This window comes from Mustela lutreola, chromosome 8 (genome assembly GCF_030435805.1).
Source record: "Mustela lutreola isolate mMusLut2 chromosome 8, mMusLut2.pri, whole genome shotgun sequence".
Classification (NCBI taxonomy): domain Eukaryota; kingdom Metazoa; phylum Chordata; class Mammalia; order Carnivora; family Mustelidae; genus Mustela; species Mustela lutreola.
Window position 1 is genome coordinate 46,478,875 of NC_081297.1, and position 27,854 is coordinate 46,506,728.

General features: G+C 38.4%; 1 protein-coding gene across 4 annotated transcripts; it reads left to right on the plus strand.

Moving 5' to 3' along the window:
* Positions 1-236: 236 nt before the first annotated feature.
* On the plus strand, positions 237-27,712 carry RAD51AP1 (RAD51 associated protein 1). 4 transcript variants are annotated; one of them, XM_059184555.1, is made up of 9 exons: positions 238-416; positions 3,007-3,056; positions 6,969-7,110; positions 10,281-10,390; positions 11,780-11,866; positions 12,378-12,527; positions 19,417-19,581; positions 23,262-23,411; positions 26,054-27,712. In XM_059184555.1, exons 1-9 carry the CDS (start codon positions 400-402, stop codon positions 26,188-26,190), a joined length of 1,008 nt encoding a protein of 335 aa, XP_059040538.1. In that variant the 5' UTR covers positions 238-399; the 3' UTR covers positions 26,191-27,712. The 4 variants fall into 4 exon arrangements, with proteins under 4 accessions (XP_059040539.1, XP_059040538.1, XP_059040537.1 ...); XM_059184554.1 differs by having other exon boundaries at positions 240-416; positions 23,259-23,411; XM_059184556.1 differs by lacking the exon at positions 23,262-23,411 and having other exon boundaries at positions 237-416.
* The last annotated feature ends 142 nt before the right edge of the window (positions 27,713-27,854 follow it).

Consider the following 27,854-nt stretch of genomic DNA (forward strand, 5'->3'; position numbering starts at 1 on the left):
ACCTTTTCCTCTTTCCCAACACTCTGTAGAAAATTCCTCGGTCTAAGTGCCCCCTTTTCCCATCCTACCTCAATTTAGTCATTAAAAAAACGTAAGAATGTGTATTTTTACTGTATTTCTACTGATTTCTAAGGAAATCCACTGTCGTGGCGAAAGTGCAAGGACAAAGCACAAACTCGGCTTTGGTAGACCGGATGCGGAAAGGCAATGCCTTGGGAACAACGAGAGCAAGCAGCTCTTCTCAGGGCGCATGCGCAGCTGCAAGAATGGCTGGTAATCATTGGAGGGCCGGTGGCAGGGGGCGGAGAGCTCCTGTGTCTGGTTTTTGGCGGGAATTGAAACCGCCGCTGTTGCCCACAAGAACTTGAAAGCTGCGAATTTTCAGCCTAGGAGGGGGCCATGGTGCGGCCTGTGAGGTGAGTAGTTCGTGACAGCGGCGGCGATGGGGAGAAAAAGCAGGAGGACGCTGTAAGCAACTTCGTCTACACCTGATTGAGGGGAAAGGGCCAAATAGGACGGCGGGTAGCGACGGTGGGCTGGGATGGACGGTTTCTGGGAAGCTGTCCAGTGTCCACTGAGAGTCCCCCAATCCGTAGAAGTATCCTAGCATGCTAACTCTTTCCTTCTCTTTGCCTCCCTTCGCAGCTATTGCGGATTCTTTTACCTACCCATTCAAATAAGCCCTGGTTATGTTAACGTTGGAACAGCGCTTTACATTTCACCTAGCTCCTGCTTGCGTGTTTTTTCATTTTTTCATCACTACAATTCTTTGATATAGCAGTTTAGATATCCCCGTTTTTATCGATTTAAACTCCTAGGCTTAAAGGACAATTCAGCTGAGTCACAGCTAGTGAGTGGCAGGGTAACACTCAAACCTAAATCTTCTGGCTCTAGATCCTCTGTACTTTCCATTATACTGTTTGAAACTATTCCCCTTCTTAACCACCGTGGAGTGCTATGGAGGCCTAGAGTCAGGCACTCATTCAGAGAGTTTACTGGTTTACTGTACTGATTGTGGGGGGTTACATTCCAGTCAAGGGGTCAGGTTAGGGGACCACAAATCAATACCACAAAGTGATGGAGAGTGAGCAGGAAAAACTTATTTTAAATAGTGTAGTTAGGATGCACCTCTCTGCAGAGATAATACATGATCCGAGACATGAATGATGAGAATGAGCTAGCCAGTGAAAATCTGGGAGAGTCCAGCTAGTGGGGACAAGAGCCAAGGCCCTGAACATGACTATATTTAGGGACAGAAAGAAGGCCCCTAAAGCTGTAGCATTAGCAAGCAGTGGAGAGAATTGTAGATTAGGTCAGAGGAGTAGGTAGGACCTTGTAGGCTCTAGAAAGGAGTTTAGATTTTATTCTTTGTAGAATGGGAAGCCAATGGAGAGTTAAGTAGAACAAGGAAATCTAATTTTGGCTTTATAAAATTCACTGGATCCTGTTGGAGAAAAATGGAAGATGGGGTGACGAGAATGGGGACAGGGAAACCATCATATCATTGGATAGTGGTTTGGAGTAGGGTATTACCAGTGGACATGGAATGGGGCAGATAAATTTGGGATATATTTTGGAAATATTGCTGACAGAACTTGTTGGTGAAGTGAATGTAGAGGTAAGGGGAAAAAAGAATCAAAGATGATTTCACAGTATTTTTGGCCTGAGCTACTTGAATGGATGATCCTTGTACTAATCAAGGTAGGGAAGACTAGGAAATGGAACAGCTTTGAGTGTGGTGGATCAGGAATTCCATTTTTGAGCTCACGAAGTCTGAAATGGATTTAAACACCCAAATAGCGAAGACATAACCCTCTTGTCTGGAATAGCAGTTGTCAAAGTACTGTCTACAGACCCCTAGTGTTCTCTGAAACCCTGTAAGGAGGTCCATGAGGTCAAAACTATTTTCATAATAATCCCAAGACATTGCTCACTTTATTCATCGTTCTATCATCTGGACTGCAGTGGTGGCATAACTGCTGGAGCCTCAGCACAAATTAAGACAGTGGCACAAATATCTTTGTATTCATTACTGCTGCACATTCAGAGTACAAAAAAAAGAGAGAGAGAGAGAAAATGCCAGTTTCACTTAAGACTGTGTTTGATGAAACAGAATTCTCATATTATAGCTCAACTGTTGAGCGTACTTCTTTTATTAAGAGGTTTTATTATATTTTACTATTATTCAGTCTTCAGAGTTACTAAAGGGGTTTTCGTATTTTATTCAGCTTTCAAATTCTTTAACTTCAAAGAGTAGGAGAGTGACACAGTTACATATGCACAACATAAGCTACTTCTATAGTGGTTGTCTTCAGGGAAAGCACTTGTGAGACTGAGTTGGGAGCTGAACTGACCTCTTTTTTCATAGAACACCATTTTGTTTGAAAGAACTGGCCTACTAGGTTATTCACACTTGTATTTGGCAGAAGATAGACAAAAAACCCACAGTGCTGTTTTATTTAGTGCCTAGGGGAAGGGGGAAGAAAGTGAGTTCATTTTTTTCCACTTTGAATATCACTTTCTTCTAATGGCTCTCTAAAGTAGTAGAATTGTTTCAGGTGGCAGGTACAAGTCACTCACCATTGTTTCAGTGTCCAGTGCATAAAGAACATTATTTAGTATTGTGGGGAGATTTAAAAAAGAGAGACAATAGCTTTCAGTGTCAAGTTTATAATCTAATAAGGGGACAGAATGCACTGTTAAAGCATACATGTTAACAGGAACTTATAAGTGCCCCACAGCAATTAAACAATATGTAAATTGTGTTAATGATATTGATTGTTTTCACTTTGATGGTTATCTGAATACATATTTTCCTTATCAGATATATCAAGTATAGTTGTAATTATTTCAGCTAATGCTAAGTTCCAACTGTAAAATCCAACTCGTGTTTCAAGTTTAAGTATTCTTAAGAGAGTCAAAACACATTTTCCTTTACTCAGTGGTCTTAAGGATTGGAGGTGGGAAATTGGCATTTGTGTAATTAAATTTCTTTCTTGGTCATAGGCATAAGAAACCAATCAATTACTCACAGTTTGAGAATTCTGACAGCGATGGTAAGTGGAGGTTCATATTTTTGCTTTAAAAATTTGGAAATTTATTTTCTCAGAATTTATATAACATAGAACTCTAACATTGAACATATTGTCCAGGCGTATATGAGTTAGGGCTGTAAAAATGATGTTCTAAGCATTTGGGATGATTATGCTGATAATTACACTGACAAGAATTATGTAGGTAAGTGATAAATGAACAGGGCCAGGTGAGATGGCTTTTTAGATCTAGGCTATTCTAGGTTCATGTTTCTCATAGTGGGGTTTGTCTCCTCTTGTCCCTTTCCCTAAGAAGAAACACATTGTCTATTAAAACACAAATGTGTTACAGAATATAATGTGAAATCCCCATTAATGATACAATAAATAAAATCTTATATACGACATATTCTTTATCTATTCATCAGTCAGTGGACATTCAGGCTCTTTCCATAATTTGGCTATTGTAAATAATGCTGCTACCAAGAACCATAAGATACCTGGGAATAAACCTAACCTAAGAGGTAAAGGATCTGTACTCGAGGAACTACAAAACACTCATGAAAGAAATTGAAAAAGACACAAAAAGATGGAAGAGCACTCCATGCTCATGGTCAGAAGAATAAACATTGTGAAAATGTCCATACTGCCTAGAGCAATCTGTACTTTCAATGCCATCCTGATCAAAATTCTACCGGCATTTTTCAAAGACTTGGAAAAACAATCCTAAAATTTGTATGGAACCAGAAGAGACCCTGAATTGCTAAGGAAATGTTGAAAAAGAAAAACAGAACTGGGGACATCATGTTGCCTGATTTCAAGCTTTACTACAAAGCTGTGATTACCAAGACAGCATGGTACTGGCACAAAAACAGGCACATAGACCAGTGGGACAGAGTAGAGAGCCCAGATATGGACCTGCAATTCTGTGGTCAAATAATCTTTGACAAAGCAGGAAAAAATATCCAGTGGGAAAAAGTCTCTTCAATGAATGAGGCTGGGAAAATTGGACAGCTATGTATAGAAGAATGAAACTCGACCATTCTTTTACAACCACACACAGAGATAAACTTGAAATGGATAAAAGACCTCAACGTGAGGCAGGAATCTTACCAAAATCCTAGAGGAGAACATAGGCAGTAACCTCTTCAACATCGGCCACAGCAACTTCTTTCGAGACATGTCTCCAAAGGCAAAGGAAACAAAAGTGAAAATGAACTTTTGGGACTTTAAGATTAAAAGCTTCAGCACAGCAAAGGAAACAATCAAAACAAAGAGGCAACCTACGGAATGGGAGAAGATATTCGCAAATGACACTGCAAAGGGCTGATATCCAAGATCTATAAAGAACTCAAATTCAACACACACAAAACAGATAATCATGTCAAAAAGTGGGCAGAAGAAAGACATGAACAGACACTTCTCCAAAGAAGACATACAAATGGCTAACAGACACATGAAAAAATGTTCATCATCATCAGCCATCAGGGAGATTCAAATCAAAACCACATTGAGATACCTTACACAGAATGGCCAAAACTAACAAGACAGTAAACAAATGTTGGAGAGGATGTGGAGAAAGGGGGACCCTCTTACACTGTTGGTGGGAATGCAAGTTGGTGCAACCACTTTGGAAAACAGTGTGGAGATTCCTTAAGAAATTAAAAATAGCGCTACCCTATGACCCTGGAATTGCACTACTAGGTATTTACCCCAAAGGTATAGATGTGGTGAAAAGGAGGGCCATCTGTACCCCAATGTTCATAGCAGTATTTACCCCAAAGGTACAGATGTAGTGAAAAGAAGGGCCATCTGTATACCCCTGTGTTCATAGCAGCAATGGCCACAGTCATCAAACTGTGGAAAGAATCAAGATGTCCTTCAACAGACAAATGGATAAAGAAGATGTGGTCCCTATATACTATGGAGTATTATGCCTCCGTCCGAAAGGATGAATACCCAGCTTTTGCATGGACGGGACTGGAAGAGATTATGCTGAATGAAATAAGCAGAGAGTCAATTATCATATGGTTTCACTTACTTGAGGATCATAAGGAATAATATGGGAGGATATTGGGAGATGGAGAGGAGAAGTGAGTTGGGGGAAATTGGAGGGGGAGACAAACCATGAGAGACTGTGGACTCTGAGAAACAAACTGAGGGTTTTGGAGGGAAGGAGGTGGGGGTTTGGGTGAGCCCAGTGGTGGGTATTAAGGAGGGCACGTATTGCATGGAACACTGGGTGTGGTTCATAAACAATGAATTATGGAACACTGAAAATTAAAATTAAATTTCAAAAAATAATGCTGCTATAAACATTGGGCTGCATGTATCTCTTTGAATTAGTATTTTTTTGTAGCCTTTGGGTAAATACCTACTAGTGCAATTGCTGGGTCATATATTTTTCAGCCATAAAGAAGAATGAAATCTTACTAATATGCAACGACATGGATAGAGTTAAGTTAAATAAGTGAGAGAAAGACAAATACTGTATGATCTCACTCATATGTGGAATTTAAGAAACAAAACAGATGAAAATGTCGGGGCAGTGGGGAAGAGAGTCAAACCAAGAAATACACTATTAATTATAGAGAACAAACCGATAGTTACCAGAGTAGGAGTGGGTGGAAGATGGGGGAAATAGGTGATGGGGATTAAGGAGGGCACCACTTGTGATGAGTGCTGGGTGTTGGTTATAAGTGTTGAATCGCTAAATTCTAATAAATTAATATTACACTGGGGGCGCCTGGGTGGCTCAGTGGGTTAAAGCCTCTGCCTTTGGCTCAGGTCATAATCCCAGGGTCCTGAGATCGAGCCCCGCATTGGGCTCTCTGCTCAGCGGGGAGCCTGCTTCCACCTCTCTCTCTGCCTACTTGTGATCTCTGTCTGTCAAATAAATAAAATCTTTAAAACATTTTTTTTTTTTTTTTTTTTTTTTTGTCAGAGAGAGTGAGCAGAGGCAGACAGAGTGGCAGGCAGAGGCAGAGGGAGAAGCAATCTTCCTGCTGAGCAAGGAGCCCAATGTGGGACTTGATCCTAGGATGCTAGGATCATGACCTGAGCCGAAGGCAGCTGCTTAATCAACTGAGCCACCCAGGCGTCACATAAATAAAATCTTTTAAAAAAAAATTAATATTACACTGTATGTTAACTAACAGGGTAAATAAAAACTTGGAATAAAAAAAAAAGACCTGGAAGAAAGGTTAGGAATAAGCTATACTCTATATGTGATTTTGACATATTCTCTGCTATTAAGAGAATTTTGGTCAGAAAGTGTGAGAAGCGTTCAGTTAGATTACATTATACTTCAAAGTAGGTTTTGCATTATTCAGACCACCAGAGCTTTCTGTGAGTCAAATGTTTTAGTAATCCTGAGTTTTGAAGGAACCTGTTTTTTTGCTTTGGGCTCGACTTGGAAGAAAATAGTAGAGACTCTAACTTGTAGCTTTTTATTACTGTCATCAATAGGTCAGTAGATTTTTATAAATTGCCAGTTGTGTTCTAGACATAGTGGAGGTGGGGGGCAAGCCACAAGTTATATTCCTACTTGGGGAAGCTTGAAAGAGACAACATGTATTAATACTAATGCTGCAATTAAGACTACATGTGTCAGAGGCTATGCACACGTGTGTCACGCATGAGTGTAAAAGCTATAGCAACAATTTTATGTTGAGTGTCACTGAAACTTTATCAGTTTTTGCTAGACTGGTAATTTAAAAATAAATGCCACTAAAGCAAAGTTGAAAAGCATGAGTGATAATAAAAGTAAATAATATGCCAACAATATGTTTTACGTTGTGGCAATTAAACAAGTTTCTTAATGTTTAAAACTTGAATGCACACTGTAATGAATTTCAACTGCTCAGAAAATGTTTTTATTTCTTACTTATGAGAAGCAATTTCATAGACATTTATTTTTGATTCACACATAAATAGATGACTTTGTTTCTGCAACTGCACCTTTAAATAAGAAACCCAGAACAACACCAAAGGAGTTGAAACTAGAAACACGGAAACCCAAGCTGAAGAATCTCCAGAAAGAAGATGTCCCACTACAAGAGAAAACACCTAAAAAAAGGTGAGAGGTAAGACATAGAGTAAATATATATTAGATATGTTCATATAAGAGAGAGACAGATTCAAACTCTTGGTTTAAATTATTACTTGAGGGGCGCCTGGGTGGCTCGGTGGTTTGGGCTGCTGCCTTCGGCTCGGGTCATGATCTCAGGATCCTGGGATCGAGCCCCGCATCAGGCTCCCTGCTCCGCGGGAAGCCTGCTTCCCTCTCTCTCTCTCTCTCTGCCTGCCTCTCTGCCTACTTGTGATCTCTGTCTGTCAAATAAATAAATAAAACCTTTAAAAATAAATAAATAAATAAATAAATAGATAAATAAATAAATAATTACTTGAGCAGGGCCTAGGTATTATTTTATTTAGTGGGTGTAGGAGAACAGGGATGTAACATTCATCCCCTTCTGACTTTCTGCCTTAGAAATTCACAAACATGTAAGGAAATGCTCATTTAAGTATTAAGACAATCATAATTACAACATTTAGGAGTTACAGCTTACTTTGGTAGGACTCTGTACCTGTCTCTAAAGTCCTCAAGTCTTATAAAGGTACTTTGTTAAAAATTACATTTGTAAGGATAATTTTATAAAAATTAAACAATGTATTTTTCTGTAGATAGAAGATATTTTCTCTTTATATTGTTGAGAGTTGTCCAGCGCTGAGAAGTTCCTATAGTTTGTAGATGAATTCTGGACTTCCATTAGTTAGTACCAAAAGAGAAAAGAAAATGATGGAAGCAAGTACCGAGAGGCCCCAAACCTGTAGAATGGAGAAGAGATGGGCTGAAGAGGAGTATTAACAAATGGAAGGTAGGGCATGATATGGTTCACTGCTGCAAGTGTGAGAAAAGTTGATTAACAAAGAGAAATTTACTCCACGTTCTTTTTCTTTTTTCTTTTTTAAAATTCATTTTTGTTTTTGAGCTGCTTATACTACATTTTTTTTTAAAGATTTTATTTATTTATTTGTCAGAGAGAGAGAAAGCGTGCACAGGCAGGCAGAGACAGAGAGAGAAGCAGGCTCCCCGCTGAGCAAGGAGCCTGATGTGGGACTCGATCCCAGGACACTGGGATCATGACCTGAGCCGAAGGCAGCCACTTAACCAACTGAGCCACCCAGGCATCCTCTTGTACTACATTTTAAATACAGTGAAAAAAATAACCTACAAATGGACAAGAATATTTTCCAGTCATATAATTGATGGGGGATTTGTATTCAGAATATATATAGAACTCTTACAACTCAACAGTAAAAAGACTAATAACCCAATTTACAAAATGGGCAAAGGATTTGAGTAGACATTTTTCCAAAGAAGTTCTACAAATGGCTAATAAGCACATAAAAGATGACTGACTTTCTTAGCCATTGGGGAAGAGCAAATCAAAACTGTGGTGAGACAGTACTCCGCACCCATAATCAAAAACACAGATGGAAACCACTGTTAAAGAGGGTGTGGAGAAATGGGAACTCTCACACATTGTTGCTGCAAATATAAAATTGTGCAGCCACATTGGAAAGCAGAGATAACAGTTCCTCCAAAAGTTAAATACAGAGTTATTTTATAACCCGGCCAAAGTATATACCCAGGAGGAATGAAAACATATACATACCCACACAAAAACTTGGACATGAAGAAGGTTCACGGCATTATTCATAATAGCCAGAAAATGGAAGCAATCCAAATGTCTACCAGCTGATGAATGGATAAATAAAATATGGTCTCTGCATACAATGGAATATCATTCAGCAATAAAAATAAGTCCTGATATATGCTACAACATGGATGAACCTTGAAAACATGCTGAGCAAAAGAAGCTAGCCATGAAAAGTCACATGTATGATTCCACTGATGTGAAATGTCTAGAGTAGGTGAGTCCGTAGAAAGAGAAGGTAGATTCGTGGTTGCCAGGTGCTGGGGAGGACTAAGCAGGAAGTGACTGCTAATGGATGTAGGGTTTCTTTTTGGGGTGATGAAAATGCTCTGCAATTAGATAGCAGTGATGGTTTCTCAACTCTGAATGTACTAAAAACTGCTGAATTGTACACTTTAAAAGGGTGAGTTTTATACTATGTGAATTATATCTCAATAAAACTTGTTTTTAAAAAAATAATAAATACCTCAAGGTACATCTCAGTATTTCATCTTTTTTTTTTTTTTTTAAAGATTTTATTTATTTATTTGACAGACAGAGATCACAAGTAGGCAGAGAGGCAGGCAGAGAGAGAGGGGGAAGCAGGCTCCCTCCTGAGCAGAGAGCCCGATGCAGGGCTCGATCCCTGGGCCCTGAGATCATGACCCGAGCTGAAGGCAGAGGCTTTAACCCACTGAGCCACCCAGGCGCCCCTCAGTATTTCATTTTTTATGTAACTTTTTTTTTTTAAATTTTTGAGTTCTTTTCTTACATACCATAGCACTTTGAACCACCTTGAATAGGAGATATAATAATCTGCATATATAGGATAATTATTAGTATCTCTTATTTCCTTACCCTCCTCATTAATTGCAGACTCCTTGAGGGTACTTTTAGTATTCTATCTAGTGCATGCCTCATACATGGTAAGTACTTGGTGACATAGTTGTTAAAACTGAGAGGAACAGATGTTAAAAACCAGTTTAAGGGACGCCTGGGTGGCTCAGTGGGTTAAGCTTCTGCCTTTGGCTCAGATCATGATCTCAGGGTCCCCACATTGGGCTCTCTGCTCAGTGGGGAGCCTGCTTCCCCCTCTTTCTCTGCCTGCCTCTCTGTCTACTTGTGATCTCTCTATCAAATAAATAAATAAAATCTTTTAAAAAAAACTCTTTAATATAAGAGCTATAATACTTGTCTAAAGGAGGTGTGAGTGAGGTAAAGGAAGATTTCTAAGTAGACTTTTGAGCCAAGTCTTTATTCTAGGTTGAGCAGGTGCTTAGAGTGGGTAGTTAGGACTGACATTATGCAGAAAGGAAGCAGTACTTACAAGGGCGCTTGCTGTTCCTCTTTTCAGTCTTTTGTGCTAGATGTAATATGACATTACTACATATTAGCAGTGTTGTCAATTATGATTATGATTACTGTTTAAAAACGTTTTTGTGAGATTGGCAGCTCTTACATAGTAATTCAGGAATATTGCAGATTTTGCTATTTGGTTGAGATTGATGTTTTTAAAAACTCAATTTTATTTGTGTGTCCACTTTAGGATGGCTTTAGATGACAAGCTCTACCAGCGAGACTTAGAAGTCGCACTAGCTTTATCAGTGAAGGAACTTCCAACAGTCACCACTGATGTAGAAGAGGCTCAAGATAAAAGTAACTTCATTTTCCATATATCTATCTTTATAACCTTAATGTTTCTGTCATCATTTCTCATTTCACAGAGGAAAGAATAAAATGTTAACGCCTGGGACAACAAATGGAGCAATTTGTAGAGGGCCCAGTTAGATCCGGCTATTTATTCTGATGTGTAAATATCTGTGCACACACACACATCTTTGCTTAACACTCACTGTCAGCTTGCAGTCATGGAATATGAGCTTGGGTGTTCAAGTTACATTTTTGTTTACAGTGGACGTTTAACCTCTTGATCAAATGAATTGGTCTATTCAGTCCTAACAATCTGCCTGTTTTCTCTCAAAATTCAGATCAGTTAAACATGACCTGATGGTGGTAATTTTTATTTTTTACAACGGTTAAAGATACTAGTTTGGTTAGCAAGCTCAGTGGACATGAAAGATGTGTGACTTGTGGATCTCTTTGGGTTTTTCTCCTTCAATTTTTCTGGCAACTGTGCAGCAGATGGCAATATTGATATTCTGGAGAGGCAGAAATCATTATTCCTGGAAAAGATAGTCAAACTGTTAAAATGCTTTTTGGATGAAGTTGTTTGGCTTAACTTATGCTGGAGGATATTTTTAGTTCATTAGCTTATTTAGGGGTATAGATGTTTAAATCAATATTGCCTCCAATTTGGAAGTTATTGAGAATCTGTTGATTAGGGAGCCATTTAGTAATCAGGAAATTGAAGAAATGTAAAAAGAGAATTATCTTATACCCAAAAATTGAGAAAATGAAATTCATCTCTCTTCTGTAAGAGAGGGTAGAATACATGGCAGGATTTCCTTGGAAGTACCACTTCTCATAGATGAATGCACTTTATAGCAATGGGTTTTAATAGTACCAATTTTCATGACTGAAAGTCCTCTTGAAATACTTTAGATCATTTTAAGGCTATTACATTGATTGAAGAGGTTCCGTTAGTAAGAGCATGTATCTGCCTATGCGGAAATGATGGCTAATATTTATTGACTGTTTCCTATGTGCTAGGCACTACAGTAAAAAAATTCCTACATGTGATCAGTGTTTAATCACCCACAATAAATCCAATTATTCCACACACTGTTTTTTTTATCTCCATGCTATAGATGACGACATTAAGTCTTAGAGAGGATAAGCAACTTTCCCGTGGTTGTACAGCCAATGTAAGTGATAGAGCCTGAATTTAAACAGAAGTCTAAATCTTCCTTTCAGAGCCCAAACTCCTAACCATATGCTAACCTTTCCAAGGTAAATCACTGTGTTCTGAGTTTGGATCATTTCTCTGTATCTGGGGACTTTTACATCGGAGCACCAATTTTCCTCTTTCTGCTCCTTGGCTGGTTAAAGTGCATCTGTATCTTTTTCCTTCTTCCTTGTCTTTAGGCACTGAAAAATGTGGCAGCAGCGGAATCAGAACAGTGACTAAGTCTCCCCATATCTCCAATTGCAGTGTGGCCAGTGATTATTTAGGTAAGTTTTGATATTAATAATATTTACTTTTTCTATCAACATTGCTATTTTTCTGACTTTTATTTAAACACTGCCACTGTAGCTAGAACCAAGATCTTTAAATTTGTCAAGGTTCCCTTCTCCTCTTCTCCTTTGTTGCTTTGTGTTTTAGTAGTTTCCTTCCCTCTTACTACAGACCCATTTGCCTTTTCTTCCCTGGGGGAGGGCCATGACGACCCCCGGATTTTAGCCAGTAACTGTTGACCACGAAAGAAAGGGGCTCCAGTTTTTACCATTTCTTGGGGAAAAGCCTCCTCAGTTGAGTCTCACACGTATCCTTAAACTGGACTCTCTCGTCAGGAGACTGATATACTGGGATTGACCCAGGTCAGACTCTGTGATCTCTCAGAAGCAGCGGAGGGACGGAGCAGGGCACGTAAAAACAATAGATGTGGTAGAAGTCTATCCTGCAGTTCTTTCAATATTATCTGTGACAAAACGTTTCCCGTTGGTTTTTACACCTCTCCTGAAGATTTGGATAAGATTACTGAGGAAGATGATTTGCACGGTGCTCAAGGGAAAAGAAAAGCAGCATCAAAAGCTGCGGTACAACAGAGGAAGATTCTTTTGGAAGGCAGTGATGGCGACAGTGCTAATGACTCTGAACCAGACTCTGCAACTGGTGAGTTACAGCCTACCTCAAAATTAAGCCTATGGAAATTCAGTCAAAAGTTCTTAGAGACCATTAATGTATGCGAGGCACTGTGCTAAATGTTTGATATGTGCTAATTTGAGAAACAAGCAGGACAGTCAAATTCAGCTCTGCCATTTAGGGAGAAAGCTTTACGTGGAAGTGACCTTTTAGTTGTGCCTTGAAAAATGAGTAGCATTTAGGCAAAATACCAGGGCCAAATAGCATTCCTGACTGACAGAAAGGCATAGATAAGCACACATAAACAGTGGCATAGATAAGCACACATATAAGAAGTCATTGAGCCTGCGGGAGAGACTGTTATAGAAGAGGCTAAAGGGGCAGGTGGGCACAGGATCATGGAGGGTCTCAGGCCCACTCTGAGACGTGTAGACTTTTTTCTGCAGGTAGTGGAAATTCATGACATTTTGGGGTTGAAGTGAGATGAAACCTGTATTTTATTGTGACAGGTCTCAGACTCATTCAGAAATTAGGGCAGATGAGAAGCATAGTAACCATGACAGGACATCATTATTCATTATTCATTAAAATGAATAAATCCATAAAGTTTTGCCAAATCAGGTGATATAGTTTGACAAATTTTAACATGCTCTTGACAAATGATTTTGTTCATCTGCATTCTGAAATCTTTGAGTATCTGTTCTGTGCATTATATTCTGGAAAAAGATGCCCAATGTTGGGCATTGTATTATATTAGGGAAATTAGCAGTGAACAACAACAAAAACCAGAGCTCTCTTAAGGAGTTTAAATTCAAGTGAGGGAACACAGACAATAATGAAATGTAGAATGTATCCAGTGTCATCATAGAAGAGCCCTGAAGAAGAGGAAGGTAGTATAGAGCCGTTTTACATGACCTGAGTCATACCGAAGCAGGCGGTCTCGGGGTCCTAGTTGGAGAAACACAGACATAAGTGGAACATCCGAAAGCAGGAGCCAGTGAAAAAAACACCCTGGAGAAACAGTATAGGAGAGCACAGGCTGAATGCTTCCCAACTTAAAGTTACTGAATACGAAAAAGCCCCAAATGATAAAAATAACCCCTGTCAGTTTTAGTGCTTTTTCAGGGTGATAATCATAGCACTTCTAGAATGTTGTTGTTATCTGATGCACGCTTGTCAGAGCAATCCATAAACAGGTTTAAAGTTATGAATTGCAAGCTTACTTAGCATGCCAGTGAAATGAATTTGTCTTTAATAATGGTTCAGATTATTGAATTATTTACTAATGGTTCAAATGTTTGCTTTTTCTGTGGAAATGAAATCACTTGCTTTTTGGCCAGGTTTATATGGATTATGTTTCAGGCATGATAGAGATTCAAAAAGAGAAATAATTGTGTTATTTGCATTTGAATTTCAGATAATAGCTCAAATCCTTTTATAAAAATAAGCTTTTATTGAAATTGTAATTTGGATAGTGACTTTATAGTTGCTTGTATGCCTTTAAAAGTAGTTAAGATCTCTAAAGATAATACACAAATAACCAAAAAGCATATGAAAAGATGCCCAATGTTGGGCATTGTGTTATATTAGGGAAATACAAATCAAAATCACAGTGAGCTGTCATCTCACACCCATTGGAATGTCAAAAACCAGAAAATAACAAGTGTTGGTGAAGATGTGGAGAAATCAGAACCCTCGTGCACCGGTAGTGGGATTTTCGCTGTGAAAAACAGGATGGCAGTTCCTCAAGAAATTAAAAATATAAGTTATCATATGATCTAGCAATCCCACTTCTGGGTATGTATCCCAAAAGAATTGAAAGCAGGGTCTCGGACTTCTGCACACCCATGTTTATAGCAACATTCTTCATGATAGCTAAGAGGTGGAAGCAACCCAAATATTCATCAGCGAATTAGATGAGAAGAGAAGGATCATTGTGACCCTCAGTAGAGAAAGAAAAATGAAATTTGGAGAGAGCATAAGACTTCTCTTAAGGACATCTGAAGATTCACAGAATCCATAACCCCACTGTTTGGGCCTGCCAGATTTGCCAATATGGTATGTTAATGACTTGAGATTCTGGGAGCTCTGTTTTCCCACCACCAAATTATTTAAACTACTTTCTTTGTTGCCTGATGATGATCAGTTGGACCCCATCTTTAGAAAAGCTTGATGGAGTTTAGCCAGCTCCTACCATTTATCGTCTCAAGCCAAGAAAAGAATACACGCACTACTAATACTGTTGGATATATAGGAAGTTTTGTCCCCCTTAAAGTCTGTATTTTGAAATTTTGGAGAAACTCCACTACTTGCCCTCTCCACCTAGATCCTTTTGGAACTCCAGATAATTATTTGATTTTACAAAGTATTATATTATTTCTAGCAGCCTCCATGTGGTCTGCTGGCATTATACAGCTACTTCTATGTAACCCAGTAATCATTATGAGAATATGTAGGTTGATTACTCTTATACCTGTTTTTAAGTTTTTATTTGTGTGTAAAGACAGAATAAGGAAGTCGCAATTTGAAGATCATAAAGATATTAATTTAGGCAAAGACCATCAATGGAGGGCTGATGAGGACCTTCACAATGAGAGTTTGGGCAGCTGAGCCAACTAAGAGTAGGACAGATGTTATGTGCTTTGTGAACTGATACAATATGGAGTACAGAGCATCACTCATGAAGTGATCGCTTAGGAAAAAAAATAAGGTGAGCCTCATTCTAATTGAGCCTTAAGAAAATTCCTACTCACAGAGTAAGCTACGTGATACCATGAGGAAGAAAACAGACAAATCCAGAATGCTGGAAGTTCTGTAGGACATCTGACCTGGTTACTTCAACATCTCAGAGGCATTGGGGTGAAAAGGCAAGGGATACTGCTCTTTTTAAAAGTGATTAATATTGACTGGGTAGAAGATGATACCAAGAAACTATTGTTGATACTGTAAGATATGATAATGACATTGTTGTGTTAAAAAAAAGTGCCCGTTTTTATATATTTATTTATTTTCAGCATAACAGTATTCATTATTTTTGCACCACACCCAGTGCTCTATGCAATCCGTGCCCTCTCTAATACCCACCACCTGGTTCCCCCAACCCCCCACCCCCCGCCACTTCAAACCCCTCAGATTGTTTTTCAGAGTCCATAGTCTCTCATGGTTCACCTTCCCTTCCAATTTCCTCTAACTCCCCATGTCCTCCATGCTATTTGTTATGCTCCACAAATAAGTGAAACCATATGATAATTGATTCTCTCTGCTTGACTTATTTCACTCAGCATAATCTTTTCCAGTCCCGTCTGTGTTGCTACAAAAGTTGGGTATTCGTCCTTTCTGATGGAGGCATAATACTCCATAATGTATATGGACCACATCTTCCTTATCCATTCGTCCGTTGAAGGGCATCTTGGTTCTTTCCACAGTTTGGTGACCGTGGCCATTGCTGCTATAAACATTGGGGTACAGATGGCCCTTCTTTTCACTACATCTGTATCTTTGGGGTAAATACCCAGTAGTGCGATTGCAGGGTCATGGTGAAGCTCTATTTTTAATTTCTTGAGGAATTTCCACACTGTTTTTTAAAGAGGCTGCACCAACTTGCATTCCCACCAACAGTGTAAGAGGGTTCCCCTTTCTCCACATCCCCTCCAATACAAAAAAAGCCCATTTTTCAGAGACATACTCAGAAGTATCTAGAAGTGTAATGACCTGATGTCTCAGATTTATTTTAACATACTCCGAGCAGGGAGGTGAAGAGAAGACAAGAGAGAGATGAAACAAATGTAGGAAAGTAAATTGATGAATATTGAGTCTGAGCGGTAGTTTATTATTGTCTATTGTTATATGCTTGGGAATGTTTATGTAAATTATTTTTTATATAAAATATTATTTCCTACAGATAGGTAAGTATTATATACGGTGAGCATAACAGTGGTTATCTCTGAGTGGCAAGGTTAGGAGTAGATTTTCTTTCGCCTTGATATTTCTTTTCTTTTTTTTTTTTTTTTTAGGATTTATTTATTTATTTGACAGAGAGAGACTTAGCTAGAGACAGAACTCAAGCAGGGGGAGTGGGAGAGGGAGAAGCAGACCAGTGAGCAGGGAGCCCAAGGCGGAGCTCCATCCCAGGACCCTAGGATCATGACCTAAGCTGAAGACAGACACTTAACGACTGAGCCACCCAGGCACCCCTTGCCTTGATATTTCTTTGGTCTGCTCTATATTTCCTGCAATAAGTATGTACTGTTTTATAATATAGAAAATGTAAGGAAGTTTTTATAAATACAGTACTACTACTTACTTACACTTACTATTCAGAATTTATTATTTATAAGACATGATGTTCTGACTCCCCTCCCCTGGCCTTCCCCAGAACAGAAAAATCATTGCTTAACTATCAGATATTCTTTTTTCTTTTTAATTTAATTTTATTTAATTTCAATTAACATATCCCATATTATTAGTTTCAGTGCTCATTACATCATGTACCCTCTTTAATGTCTATCACCCAGATACCCCATCCTTTCAATCCCCTTCCCCTCCAGCAAACCTCAGTTTTGTCTTAGAGTTAAGAGTCTCTCATGGTTTTCTCCCTCTCTGATTTTGTCTTATTTTATTTTTTCCCTCCCTTCCCCTAATGATCCTCTGTTTTGTTTCATAAGTTCCACATAGGAGTAAGATATGATAATTGTCTTTCTCTGATGGACTTATTTGGCTTAGCAAATACCCTCTAGTTCCATCCATGTCATTGCAAATGGCAAGATTTCATTTTTTGATGACTGAGTAATTCCTCTATCGATGGACTTCTGGGCTCTTTCTGTAGTTTTGCTGTTGTGGACATTGCTGCCATAAACATTGAGATGCAGGTGCCCCTTCAGATCACTGTTTGTATCCTTTAAATAAACACCTAATAGGGGCACCTGGGTGGCTCAGTGGGTTAAGCCGCTGCCTTCGGCTCAGGTCATGATCTCAGGGTCCTGGGGTCGAGTCCCGCATCAGGCTCTCTGCTCAGCAGGGAGCCTGCTTCCCCTCTCTCTCTCTGTCTGCCTCTCCGTCTACTTGTGATTTCTATCAAATAAATAAAATCTTTAAAAAAATAAATAAATAAAAAAATAAACACCTAATAGTGCAATGCTGGGTCATGGGGTAGCTCTGTTTTTAGCTTCTAGAAGAACCAAAGTGGCTCACCAGCTTGCATTCCCACCAGCAGTGTAAGAGGGTTCCCCTTTCTCTGCGCCCTTGCTAACACTTGTTGTTTCCTGACTTGTTAATTTTAGCCATTCTGACTGGCATGAGGTGGTATCTCATTGTGGTTTTGATTTGTATTTCCTTGATGATGAGTGAAACACATTTTTTCATGTGTTTATTAACCATTTGTATGTCTTTGGAGAAATGTCTGTTCATGTCTTCTGCCCATTTCTTGACTGGATTATTTGTTTTTTGAATGTCGAGTTTAATAACGTTCTTTATAGATCTTGGATACTAGCCTTTTATCTGAAAAGATATTTGCAAATATCTTCTCCCATTCTGTAGGTTGTCTTTTGGTTTTATCGACTGTTTCCTTTGTTGTGTAGAAGCGTTTTATCTTGATGAAGCCCCAAGAGTTCAATTTTGTTTTTGTTCCTATTGCCTTCGGAGATATGTCTAGCAAGAAGTTACTGCAGCCAAGGTCACAGAGGTTGCTGCCTGTCTTTTCTTCTAGGATTTTGATGGATTCCTGTCTCACATTTAGGTGTTTCATCCATTTTGAGTTTATTTTTGTATGTGATGTAAGAAAATGGTCCAGTTTCATTCCTCTGCATGTAGTTGTCCAATGTTCCCACCACTATTTGTTGAAGAGACTGTCTTTTTTCCATTGGATATTCTTTCCTGCTTTGTTGAAGATTAGTTGACCATAGAATTGAGGGTCCATTTCTGGGCTCTCTATTCTGTTCCGTTGATCTATGTGTCTGTTTTTGTGCCAGTACTGTACTGTCTTAATGATGACAGCTTTGTAATAGAGCTTTATTAGCTCTTTATTAGCTCTAAGTCTGGAATTGTGATGCTGCCAACTTTGGTTTTCTTTTTCAACATTCCTTTGGCTCTTTGAGGTCTTTACTGGTTCCATACAAATTTTAGGATTATTTGTTCCAGCTCTGTGAAAAATGTTGATTTCTAGAGCAGCTGTAGCTGGTTAACCTATCACCTGACTGGCTTGTATCATCCCATATAATACAGAGAAGAGCTTGTGGGAAATGAGAGGTGTGTCCCAAATGAAATCATACATAGGATTATCAGTTAAGATGTTGTGGTATGTTTAGTCTCTTCTCAATTCCCAATGGGTTTTTATTCTAGAATGTTGATTTAAAATGTGATTTTAAAAAGTGTACTGTTATTATTACCATCAAGGTCCTTGTTTTGAAGGAGTTGCTAATATTATTCCCTACCATTCTTCTTAATTACTAAGTTAAATTGGAAAAATTGAAAGTAAAGATTACTGATGGAAAATTATAATGATAATAGTAGAACAAACAGTTCTGTTTTCCTTGCTGTTTGCCAAATGTTATTCTAAACGCTCTACCTGTATTAACTCATTTAATCTGCACAAGAACCCTCTGATGTAGGCTTTATGATGGTCCTCATTTATACGTAGGAAACCTAAGCACAGTGAAGTGAGCAGACTATCTGAGGCCACACATGTACACACGTGTAAGCAGAGGGATTCCAACCTAGGCAACCACGCTCTCAGTCCTGCCATGGCACAGCAGAGTGCGAGCTGCCCAAGAATTATAGTGCAAAGGCAGTAAAGTCAAGGCAATAGAAACCTCACTTTGCTTTCAAATTGAAGTGAATTGACATACAATGTTACATTAGTTTCAGGTACTCATGGAAGCCTCACTTTTTAGAACAAAGATCAGTATGTAATTCTCTGTTTTAGGTGAAGAGTCTGAGGACGACTCTGATTTTAGTGAGAGTGAAGACGATGACGAAGACTTCACCATGGGGAAAAATAAAGCGAAAGAAATTAAAAAGAAAGAAGTGAAGGTAAAATCCCCAGTTGAGAAAAAAGAGAAGAAGCCTAAATCCAGATGTGATACTTTGGGTAAGCTTAGTGCAAAATATTTAATTTTATAAAGGAAATATGTTTGGTTTATTTAATGTGTTTTTCTTCTCTCTGCCTTTTTTCTTAACTTTTTGCCATTGTTCACTTCTAGCTAAGGTACATAGGAGGAGGAGGGGCGGGGAAGAGAGAAAAGTAGATGAGAATTCTGAGCCCCACTACCTATGGAGCTCTTAACTAGAATTCCCCTCCCTGTGGCACTGACGACCACCCTAGACAGCTAGGGTTACCTGCATTTTACGGTGAGAAAACTGATGCTCACGTTCAATAACTTGTTGAAATTCTTACAAATAATTATTTGAGGAGCTGGAATTTGCACCCAGTTTTATCCATTTAGAGCCCAAGCTCTAGCCACTGGACCATATTTTTTCCAGACAATGAACAGGGAAGTTTGCATGATTTTCATTTCTTGCTTTCTTTGATTTGAGAACCCTTTGATTTGATTTGAGAACCCTTTTGCCACATGTTAAGGGCTTCTTTGGTTTTTCAAAGCAAATTCCGTTAGAAACCATTTTTATAATAAAACTTGGAATTTATGACAACTTGAGCATGGAATACCTGTTTCTTATGTAAAAGAAGACAGGATATCCTTGAATTCATAATATATAATAGATTATTGTAAAATATAATGTATATTAACCTGATTTTTCTTTCCTTATTGATATATATTTTTATGTCTTAGTTCTTTGAAACTAAATTTCCATTATTTGGACTCCCCCTATTAGTCGTGGGAGCTGCTTTCACTAAAATAGCATGGTGCTGAGTACTTACTAAGAAATGACAACTAAATACTGATTGAGGCATATTCCTCCCTCCACTCTATTTTGAATTAGTGAGGTTCTAATTAATGTCTTTTTTTTTTTTTTTTTAATTTTATTTATTTGAGAGAGCACAAGCTGGGGGCCAGAGGGAGAGTGAGAATGAGCAGGGAGTCCAGTAGGGGGACTCGATCCCAAGACCCTGAGATCATAACCTGAGCCAAAGGCAGATGCTTAACCAACTGAGCCACCCAGGCACCCCAATTAGTGTCTTTTTAAATTGACAAAGTCATCTGGTTTTGAGAAATTAGATTTTAGGCACAGAGGGTTTTAGAGAGAAAGCAGTGTATTAGTTTCTGAGTACTGCCATAACAAATTACCACAAACATAGTGGCTTAAAACCACAAATTAATTATTTTATAATTTTGTAAAATTATTGTATAATTTTGTAGGCCACAAGTTCAGAGTGGTTCTCACTGCACTAAAATCACGCTATAGGCAGGACTGTATTCCTTTGTGGAGGCTCTGGGGGAAATTTTCCTTTTCCTGCTTTTTGTTGCATCTAGAGGCTACCTGCATTCTTGACTGATGGTCCACTTTCACTTCAAACCAGCAAAGGCAGGGACTTTCTCACATCACATCACTGATTCTCTCCATCTTTCTCCTGCTTTTCACTTTGACTTACAAGGACATTGTGAGTACTTTGGGCCATCCAGATAATTCAAGACAAACTCCCCATCTCAAGATCCTTAACTCAGTGCATCTGCTAAGCCCGTTTCTGTGCCCTGGCATTTGCAATATGGACATGTTTGGAGCCATTCTTGTGCCGGCCACAGACAGATATGAAAAAGTCATTAACAACATGAACATATTTTATATTTTCTTTGGATGTTTGTTTATGCTTCCTCACTAAGACACACGAAAAGCTCAGAATAAAATGTCAGTTTCCACATTGGAATTTACCATTTCAAGTCTTCTGTATACCTTGAAGCATGTTGCTTCACAAGGAAGTTTCATAAGTAATATTAGAAGTAAAATTTACCTGCTAAATTATGGGATTAGGAATCAGCAAAGAAGGATTATATTTCTAACCCCACTAATAAGGTATTGAGTAACTTTTGAGAGTCTTTATTCAGGCACATGCTACAGTTTTTCCCTTGATAGAGAAAATCTCGAGAGCTGTGCTATCCAATATGATAGCCACTGGCCAAATGCAGCTATATTAGATTTAATTAAAGTTAAATAAACTTTGAAAGTCACTTCTGTGGATTTGCTAACTACATTTATTTCAGGTGCTTAATAACAACATGTGGCTAGTGGTTATCACATGGACAGCACAGAATTTCCATCGTAGCAGAAAAACTGTTGGACAGTGCTCATCTAGGGACTAGATGTTAACAGTAAGAAGAGTATATAATGAAAATTTACGTATTCATATGCATTTAGATATCCCTTAAATCATGTCATAGTAAGCATTATCTAAAAGTGAGTTTGTATTTCACCTCTCCTCCTGCCTTCATTTCCAGCACATCCCTCCCAAAAAAGCCCCAAACCTAGTCCCATTCTTGTGCTTATTCTCTGGGTAAATGACACCATCAGGCAATGGGCCCATGACAGGAACTTGCAAGTCATGATTATTTCTTTGTCTCCATCACCGCCTGCCCCCATCTAATTCTTAGAAGATCTCCAATCTGTTGTTCTTTCCTCCATTCACCCCTGGTTCAGGCTCTTATCACTTCTACCCTAGAGTACCTTAAGAGCCTTCTAAGTGGTCTGCTTGTCTTACCCTACCATCAGAGAGATGTATTCAGAACACAGGTTTTCCTGAGAAAAATCAGTACCTGATTGTAACTAACCAGACTCCTTCCCTGCTGTGCAAAACTCTGCATCAGTGATGTGCACCCTGTACGTCTCTCACCTTCCTATCCTTGACCTTCCCGCTCTATCTAGCCATCCTGAACCGGCAGCTCTCCTAGAACCGGCTGCATTCTCCAGCTTTGCATGCTCTTCTCTTTCTGCCTAGAAAACTTTCCTCTCTCTTTACTTTGCAGCCTTGATCTGGCTCAAACTGTCCTCAGACAACCTCCCTGTGACCTGTGAAACCTATGCACATACATACATAGATTGTAGGTTCCCTCCTACTGTGCATACCTCTAGAGTCGTCCTCTGTCTCATCACATTGCGCGATACACATCTCATTGCTTTTTTTCCCCTTCTTACTGGAGTCTAGTGACTGAACTCTATTAGAGTCTTAAGTTCCTTGGGAACAAGATCCCTGAGCTATACTCTTTGTAACCCTAGAGTCTAATATATCATCTCATTTACACATACTGAGGAGACCCTGTTTTGTCCTGGCTGCAGGTATAGACTTGGGAGGTGGACCTTATTCCTGATCCTGGCTCAAGTACTTAATCAACTACCAGGCTACAGGCGGATTGCTTAGGCTCTCTCCCTTATCTGATAGTGGGGATAGGAATATCTGTATCAGAATTGCTCAGAGAGTTAAAAGTAATGTATGTGGTGTGGGTACCATACTTCCTTGCCCACAAATGCTCATAAGAGATGACTATTCTCAGGCTTTCAGTGAATGTAAGCGTTTTCCAAATTTATGATATTGCCTTTTTAATTTTTATAAGTTTATGTAACTTAATTTTTATATCTACATGCTAGATTTAATCTTCCTCTGTGAAAAACTTTTTCTATGTTTATATTTTTTAAATTTTATTTTATTTAAATTCAGTTAATTAACACAGAGTCTTATTGGTTTTGAAGGTAGAGTTCAGTGATTACTCGGTTGTGTATAACACCCAGTGCTCATTACTTTCTCTCTCTCGTTCCATATATATGTGTGTATATATATGTATATATTTTATTTATTTATTTATTTATTTATTTTTTAAGAAGTGACTTCAAGAGACTCTGCTCCAGCTGCTGTGAAATCAGAATCTCAGCCTTCACCAAAAAAGGTTTCTCTTTCTTCAGAGGCCACTAGGAAACCATTACAAATACGCAGTCCTTCAACTGAAGGCAGAAAACCTAAGTGGGTCCCACCAGGTATGGCATATTTCTTGATCAAGGGCAGGGAAAATTGTCACTGGCCAATTTTTTCCCCTAGTTTTAAGTGTCATACCATATCATTACATACTTTTCAAAATCAAGGTTTTTAATTGCTGCATTTATTCATCATATGTCATTCCCTTATACTGAGCATCCAGATTGTTTATTATTTTCTCAATATCATAAATAAGTTTGTAATAAGCACAAACATCCTTATTTTTAGAAATCTGTAGGCACATCCTTGATTATTTTCTTAGGACAAATTTTTAGTGTTGGATTTACAGTGTCAAAGGGTGTTAACATTTAACATTCCTCATATTTATTTTTGGTAACAAATCTTTTTTACTCAAGACCCACTGGTCACAGTCTGACTGAAGCCTTAGGACCTGTACATGGTCTTCCAGCATTTAACAAATGCCCTTGCAGACTTGACTTCTCTTTGTTTTTGTTTTTTTGCTCTATAGCCAAGTCTCACTGATTCTTCAAGAATTCTTTGACCTTCACTTACCTTGAAATTACCAAAAACCTAGTCCAGGCCCTGTCCAATTTATGCCCAAACTACCTGTGGCTTCCTAAGTAGTCCTATATCCACTTTCTCTCACCCAACCATATGCACCCTCAAGTCCAAGGAAACTGATACCGTTTTTCTTCCTTAAACACAGTGTGTGTCATCTTCTGTCAGAGCCTGTCCACTTTCCTCCCTGTCTTATGTCTATCCTCATTTTTCCCCTCTCCTTCCTAAGTCAGTCCAAATCTACTCATATCTTTTCACTTATATTTCTTGATTGGTCCACAGTGGTCACCCCCTGATGACTAGGTATTAATAGACAGATTTCAGTCTGAGTCAGTATTTTTGTATTGCTGCCTCATGTATATAGCAGCGTTATTAACAATAGCCAAATTACAGAAAGAGCCCAGATACCCATCACCTGATGAATGGACAAAGAAGATGTAATATATATATATATAATGGAATATTACTCAACCATCCAAAAGAATGAAATCTTGCTGTTTAGATGGAGAACTAGAGGGTATTATGCTAGGCAAAATAAATCAAAGATAAATACCATATGATCTCACTCATAGGTGGAATTTAAGAAACAAAAGATTAGAACATAGGGAAAGAGGGAAAAAAAGAGAGGAAGGCAAACCATTAGAGACTCTTTTTAAATTTATTATTTTATTTATTTTTTCTTTTCTTTTTTTTATTGTGTTATGTTAGTCACCATACAGTACATCATTAGCTTTTTTTTTTTAATAAAGACTTTATTTGTTTATTTGACAGACAGAGATCACAAGTAGGCAGAGAAGCAGGCAGAGAGGAAGGGAAGCAGGCTCCCTGCTGAGCAGAGAGCCTGATGTGGGGCTCGATCCCAGGACCCTGGGATCATGACCTGAGCCAAAGGCAGAGGCTTTAGCCACTGAGCCACCCAGGCGCCCCCATCATTAGCTTTTGATATAGTGTCCCATGATTCATTGTTTGCACCGGAATAACACCCAGCGCTCCATGCAATCTGTGCCTTCCTTAGTACCCATCACTGGGCTCACCCATCCTCCCACCCCACCCCCCTTTAAAACCCTCAGTTTGTTTCCCAGAGTCCATAGTCTCTCCTGGTTCTTCTCCCCCTCTGATTTCTCCCATAAGAGACTCTAAACTATAGAGAAAAAACTGCAGGTTGCTGGAGGGGAGATGGGTTGGGGGGGAGGGATAATGGGTGATAGGCACTAAGGAGGGCATTTGTTGCGAGGAGCACCGGGTGTTATATGTAAGTGATGAATCCCTCGATTCTACTCCTGAGACTAGTATTACATTATATGTTACTAGAATTTAAATAAAAACTTGAAATATTAAATAAAAAGTGTTATTAAAAAAAAGAGTCTGAGACTGCATGATTACTTAATGTCTCTTAATTACTACCTTTCATCTTGTGAAATATAAGGCACATATTGATTCAACAGTTGCACACACTACTTAGTGCTCACCGTGATAAGCATAGTCCCCACCTGTCCCCATGCTATGTTGTTACACTGTTACTGACTATATTCCCTATGCTGGACTTTTCATCTCCATGACTTATTTATTTCATAACTGCAAGTTTGTATCTCTGAACCCTTCATCCCCCTTATCTATTTCACCCATCCACTCCCGCCTCCAGTCAGAGAAGGACAAATACTGTATGATGTCACTTAAATGAACTAGTATAAATAAATAAAAAGAATATTTGTCATGTTTACAATAATTTAATATTTGAAAAAATAGATTCAAGAAGTATTTGTAAGAATTGCAGTATTTTCAGAAATGCATTGGATTTTTCTGCTACTTTAGAAATTATAACTTCACTCATTTCTCATGACCAGTATTAGTTGTTACCAACTTACCTGTTTCAGCTTTTGTGCTTAAAGTTTTGGTGTCATTATCTTGCTTTTTGAGCATGATTGAAAATTTAGGCAGTACTGTATTATTTCTTCCCTTTAATACTGTTGATTCTTTTGATCTTATTTATAACTTGATAGAACTTGTATACCACAGTAATCCATACCTGCTTTTTTTAAAATTTTTTGCATCTTCTGTTTTATAAGTTGATCATTGTTAAGAGATTACAAACATACTGAGCATCAGGTGATATGTTTTCTTTTAGCGACATCTGGAAGCAGCAACAGCAACAGGAGCCCACTGGCAGGGGTGTCTGTTAAGTCTCCAAATCAGAGTCTCCGCCTTGGCTTGTCCAGATTAGCACGAGTTAAACCTTTGCATCCAAACGCAGCTCATAGCTGAGTGTGGCAGGAAACAAATGTTTGATTAAGAGAATCAGGGTTTTACAATGTGTTTCTATTTAAGGAGGGTGTTTCATAATATAAAGGAATCCTTTCATGTCATGTGAATTGCCTCTGCCTATTTTGTGAAGATGTTCTTCTGAAGCTGTTCAAGACTTCAAGAAGAAAATTGTTTATAAGAATTATCTTGTGGTGTTATTTCCTCCTGAAGAATGTATTCTCTTTTTCCGGTGTTTATAATAAGGCATTGTCATTAAGTGACTGTCCCTTCGACAAGGAGGAAATCCATGTTGCATACTGCTCTTTTCTACTAAAATGATGTTGCTTTCTAGCTTTGTCTAATTTATGGCACCTTAAGCTTCACTGTTGAGAATTTATCTGGCGAAAGGAAACATTCCCATTTTTCCCAGGAGACATTTCTGAAATCTTGAGTTACATGATCAGTTTTACTGCAAAGATGTTTCATATTTTAGCCAATATTTTTATAGTAAGAATTCAGAATTATTTTACACGTTAAAATGTGTAATGTGGCATATGTCTCCTACTCAGAAGTAGATGTTTATTGTATAGCTACTAGAATTTCATGAGATTTTATGAAGCTCTCATTGTCAAAACCTGTAATAAAAGTGGAAGAGTCTCGGTGTGCTCTTTTCCTTGATACCGTTACATCTGTCTATCTCTGATTGTCTACATTTCATGATTAAATGAATGTTTTGCGCAAAAAAAAAAGTTAAGTCTTTTTGTTGTAACTATAAGGTGGGGGGAGCTGTTTCTTAGAATTACCACTTCATGTTAAGCCAGTGCTTTAGAGGGTGGCCAAGTAATTAGTCATCCCTATTATGATACATCTATATGATAGATGATATAGCTCTTCAGGAAGCTTAGATGTGAATTTGTTATAAATAAAAATAGTTATAGATATTTTACATTTAATGGTGAGAATTTCAACCAGCTCCTGATCACTGTTTAATAAAGACTCTTCAAATCATGTTGATGATTAGGGGCACCTGGATGGCTCAGATGGTTAAGCATCTGAATATCAGTTTCAGTTCAGTCATGATCTCAGGGTCATGGGATTGAGCTCTGCCCTGAGCATGGAATCTCTTGAGATTCTTTCCCTCTCCCTCCACCTCTGCTCCTCCCCTTCAAGTTCTCTCTTTCTTTCTCTTGCTCTCTCTCAAATGGATAAATAAATAAAACCTTTAAAATCATGCTAACCATTAAAACATATAATATTATTAGTTGTTTTTTCCTTGGTTTATAAAAAATCTGTTAATGTGAAAATAAGGAATTTAGGATTATAATTAAAGTGAGCATTTGCAGGGGCACGTGCATGCCTCAGTCAACATCTGCCTTTGGCTCAGGTCATGATCTCAGGGTCCTGGGATCGAGCTCTTTGTTGGAAATCCATGTGCAGCAGAGAGTCTGCTTCTCCCTCTCCCTCTGCCCCTCCCCCCTGCTCATGCTCTGTTTTTCTCTCAAATAAATAAAAAATCTTAAATAAAGCGAGCATTTGCTTATTACTTGTATGTTTTTTTTTCTTGTGTTTATTTTTATATTGTCATATACCACCTCTCCTACCCCACTGCATCCCCTTCTTAAAACATGTATTTAGTTATAAGGTATTAAGGTGCTCTATATAGTACAGTTTAACAGTAAATATTT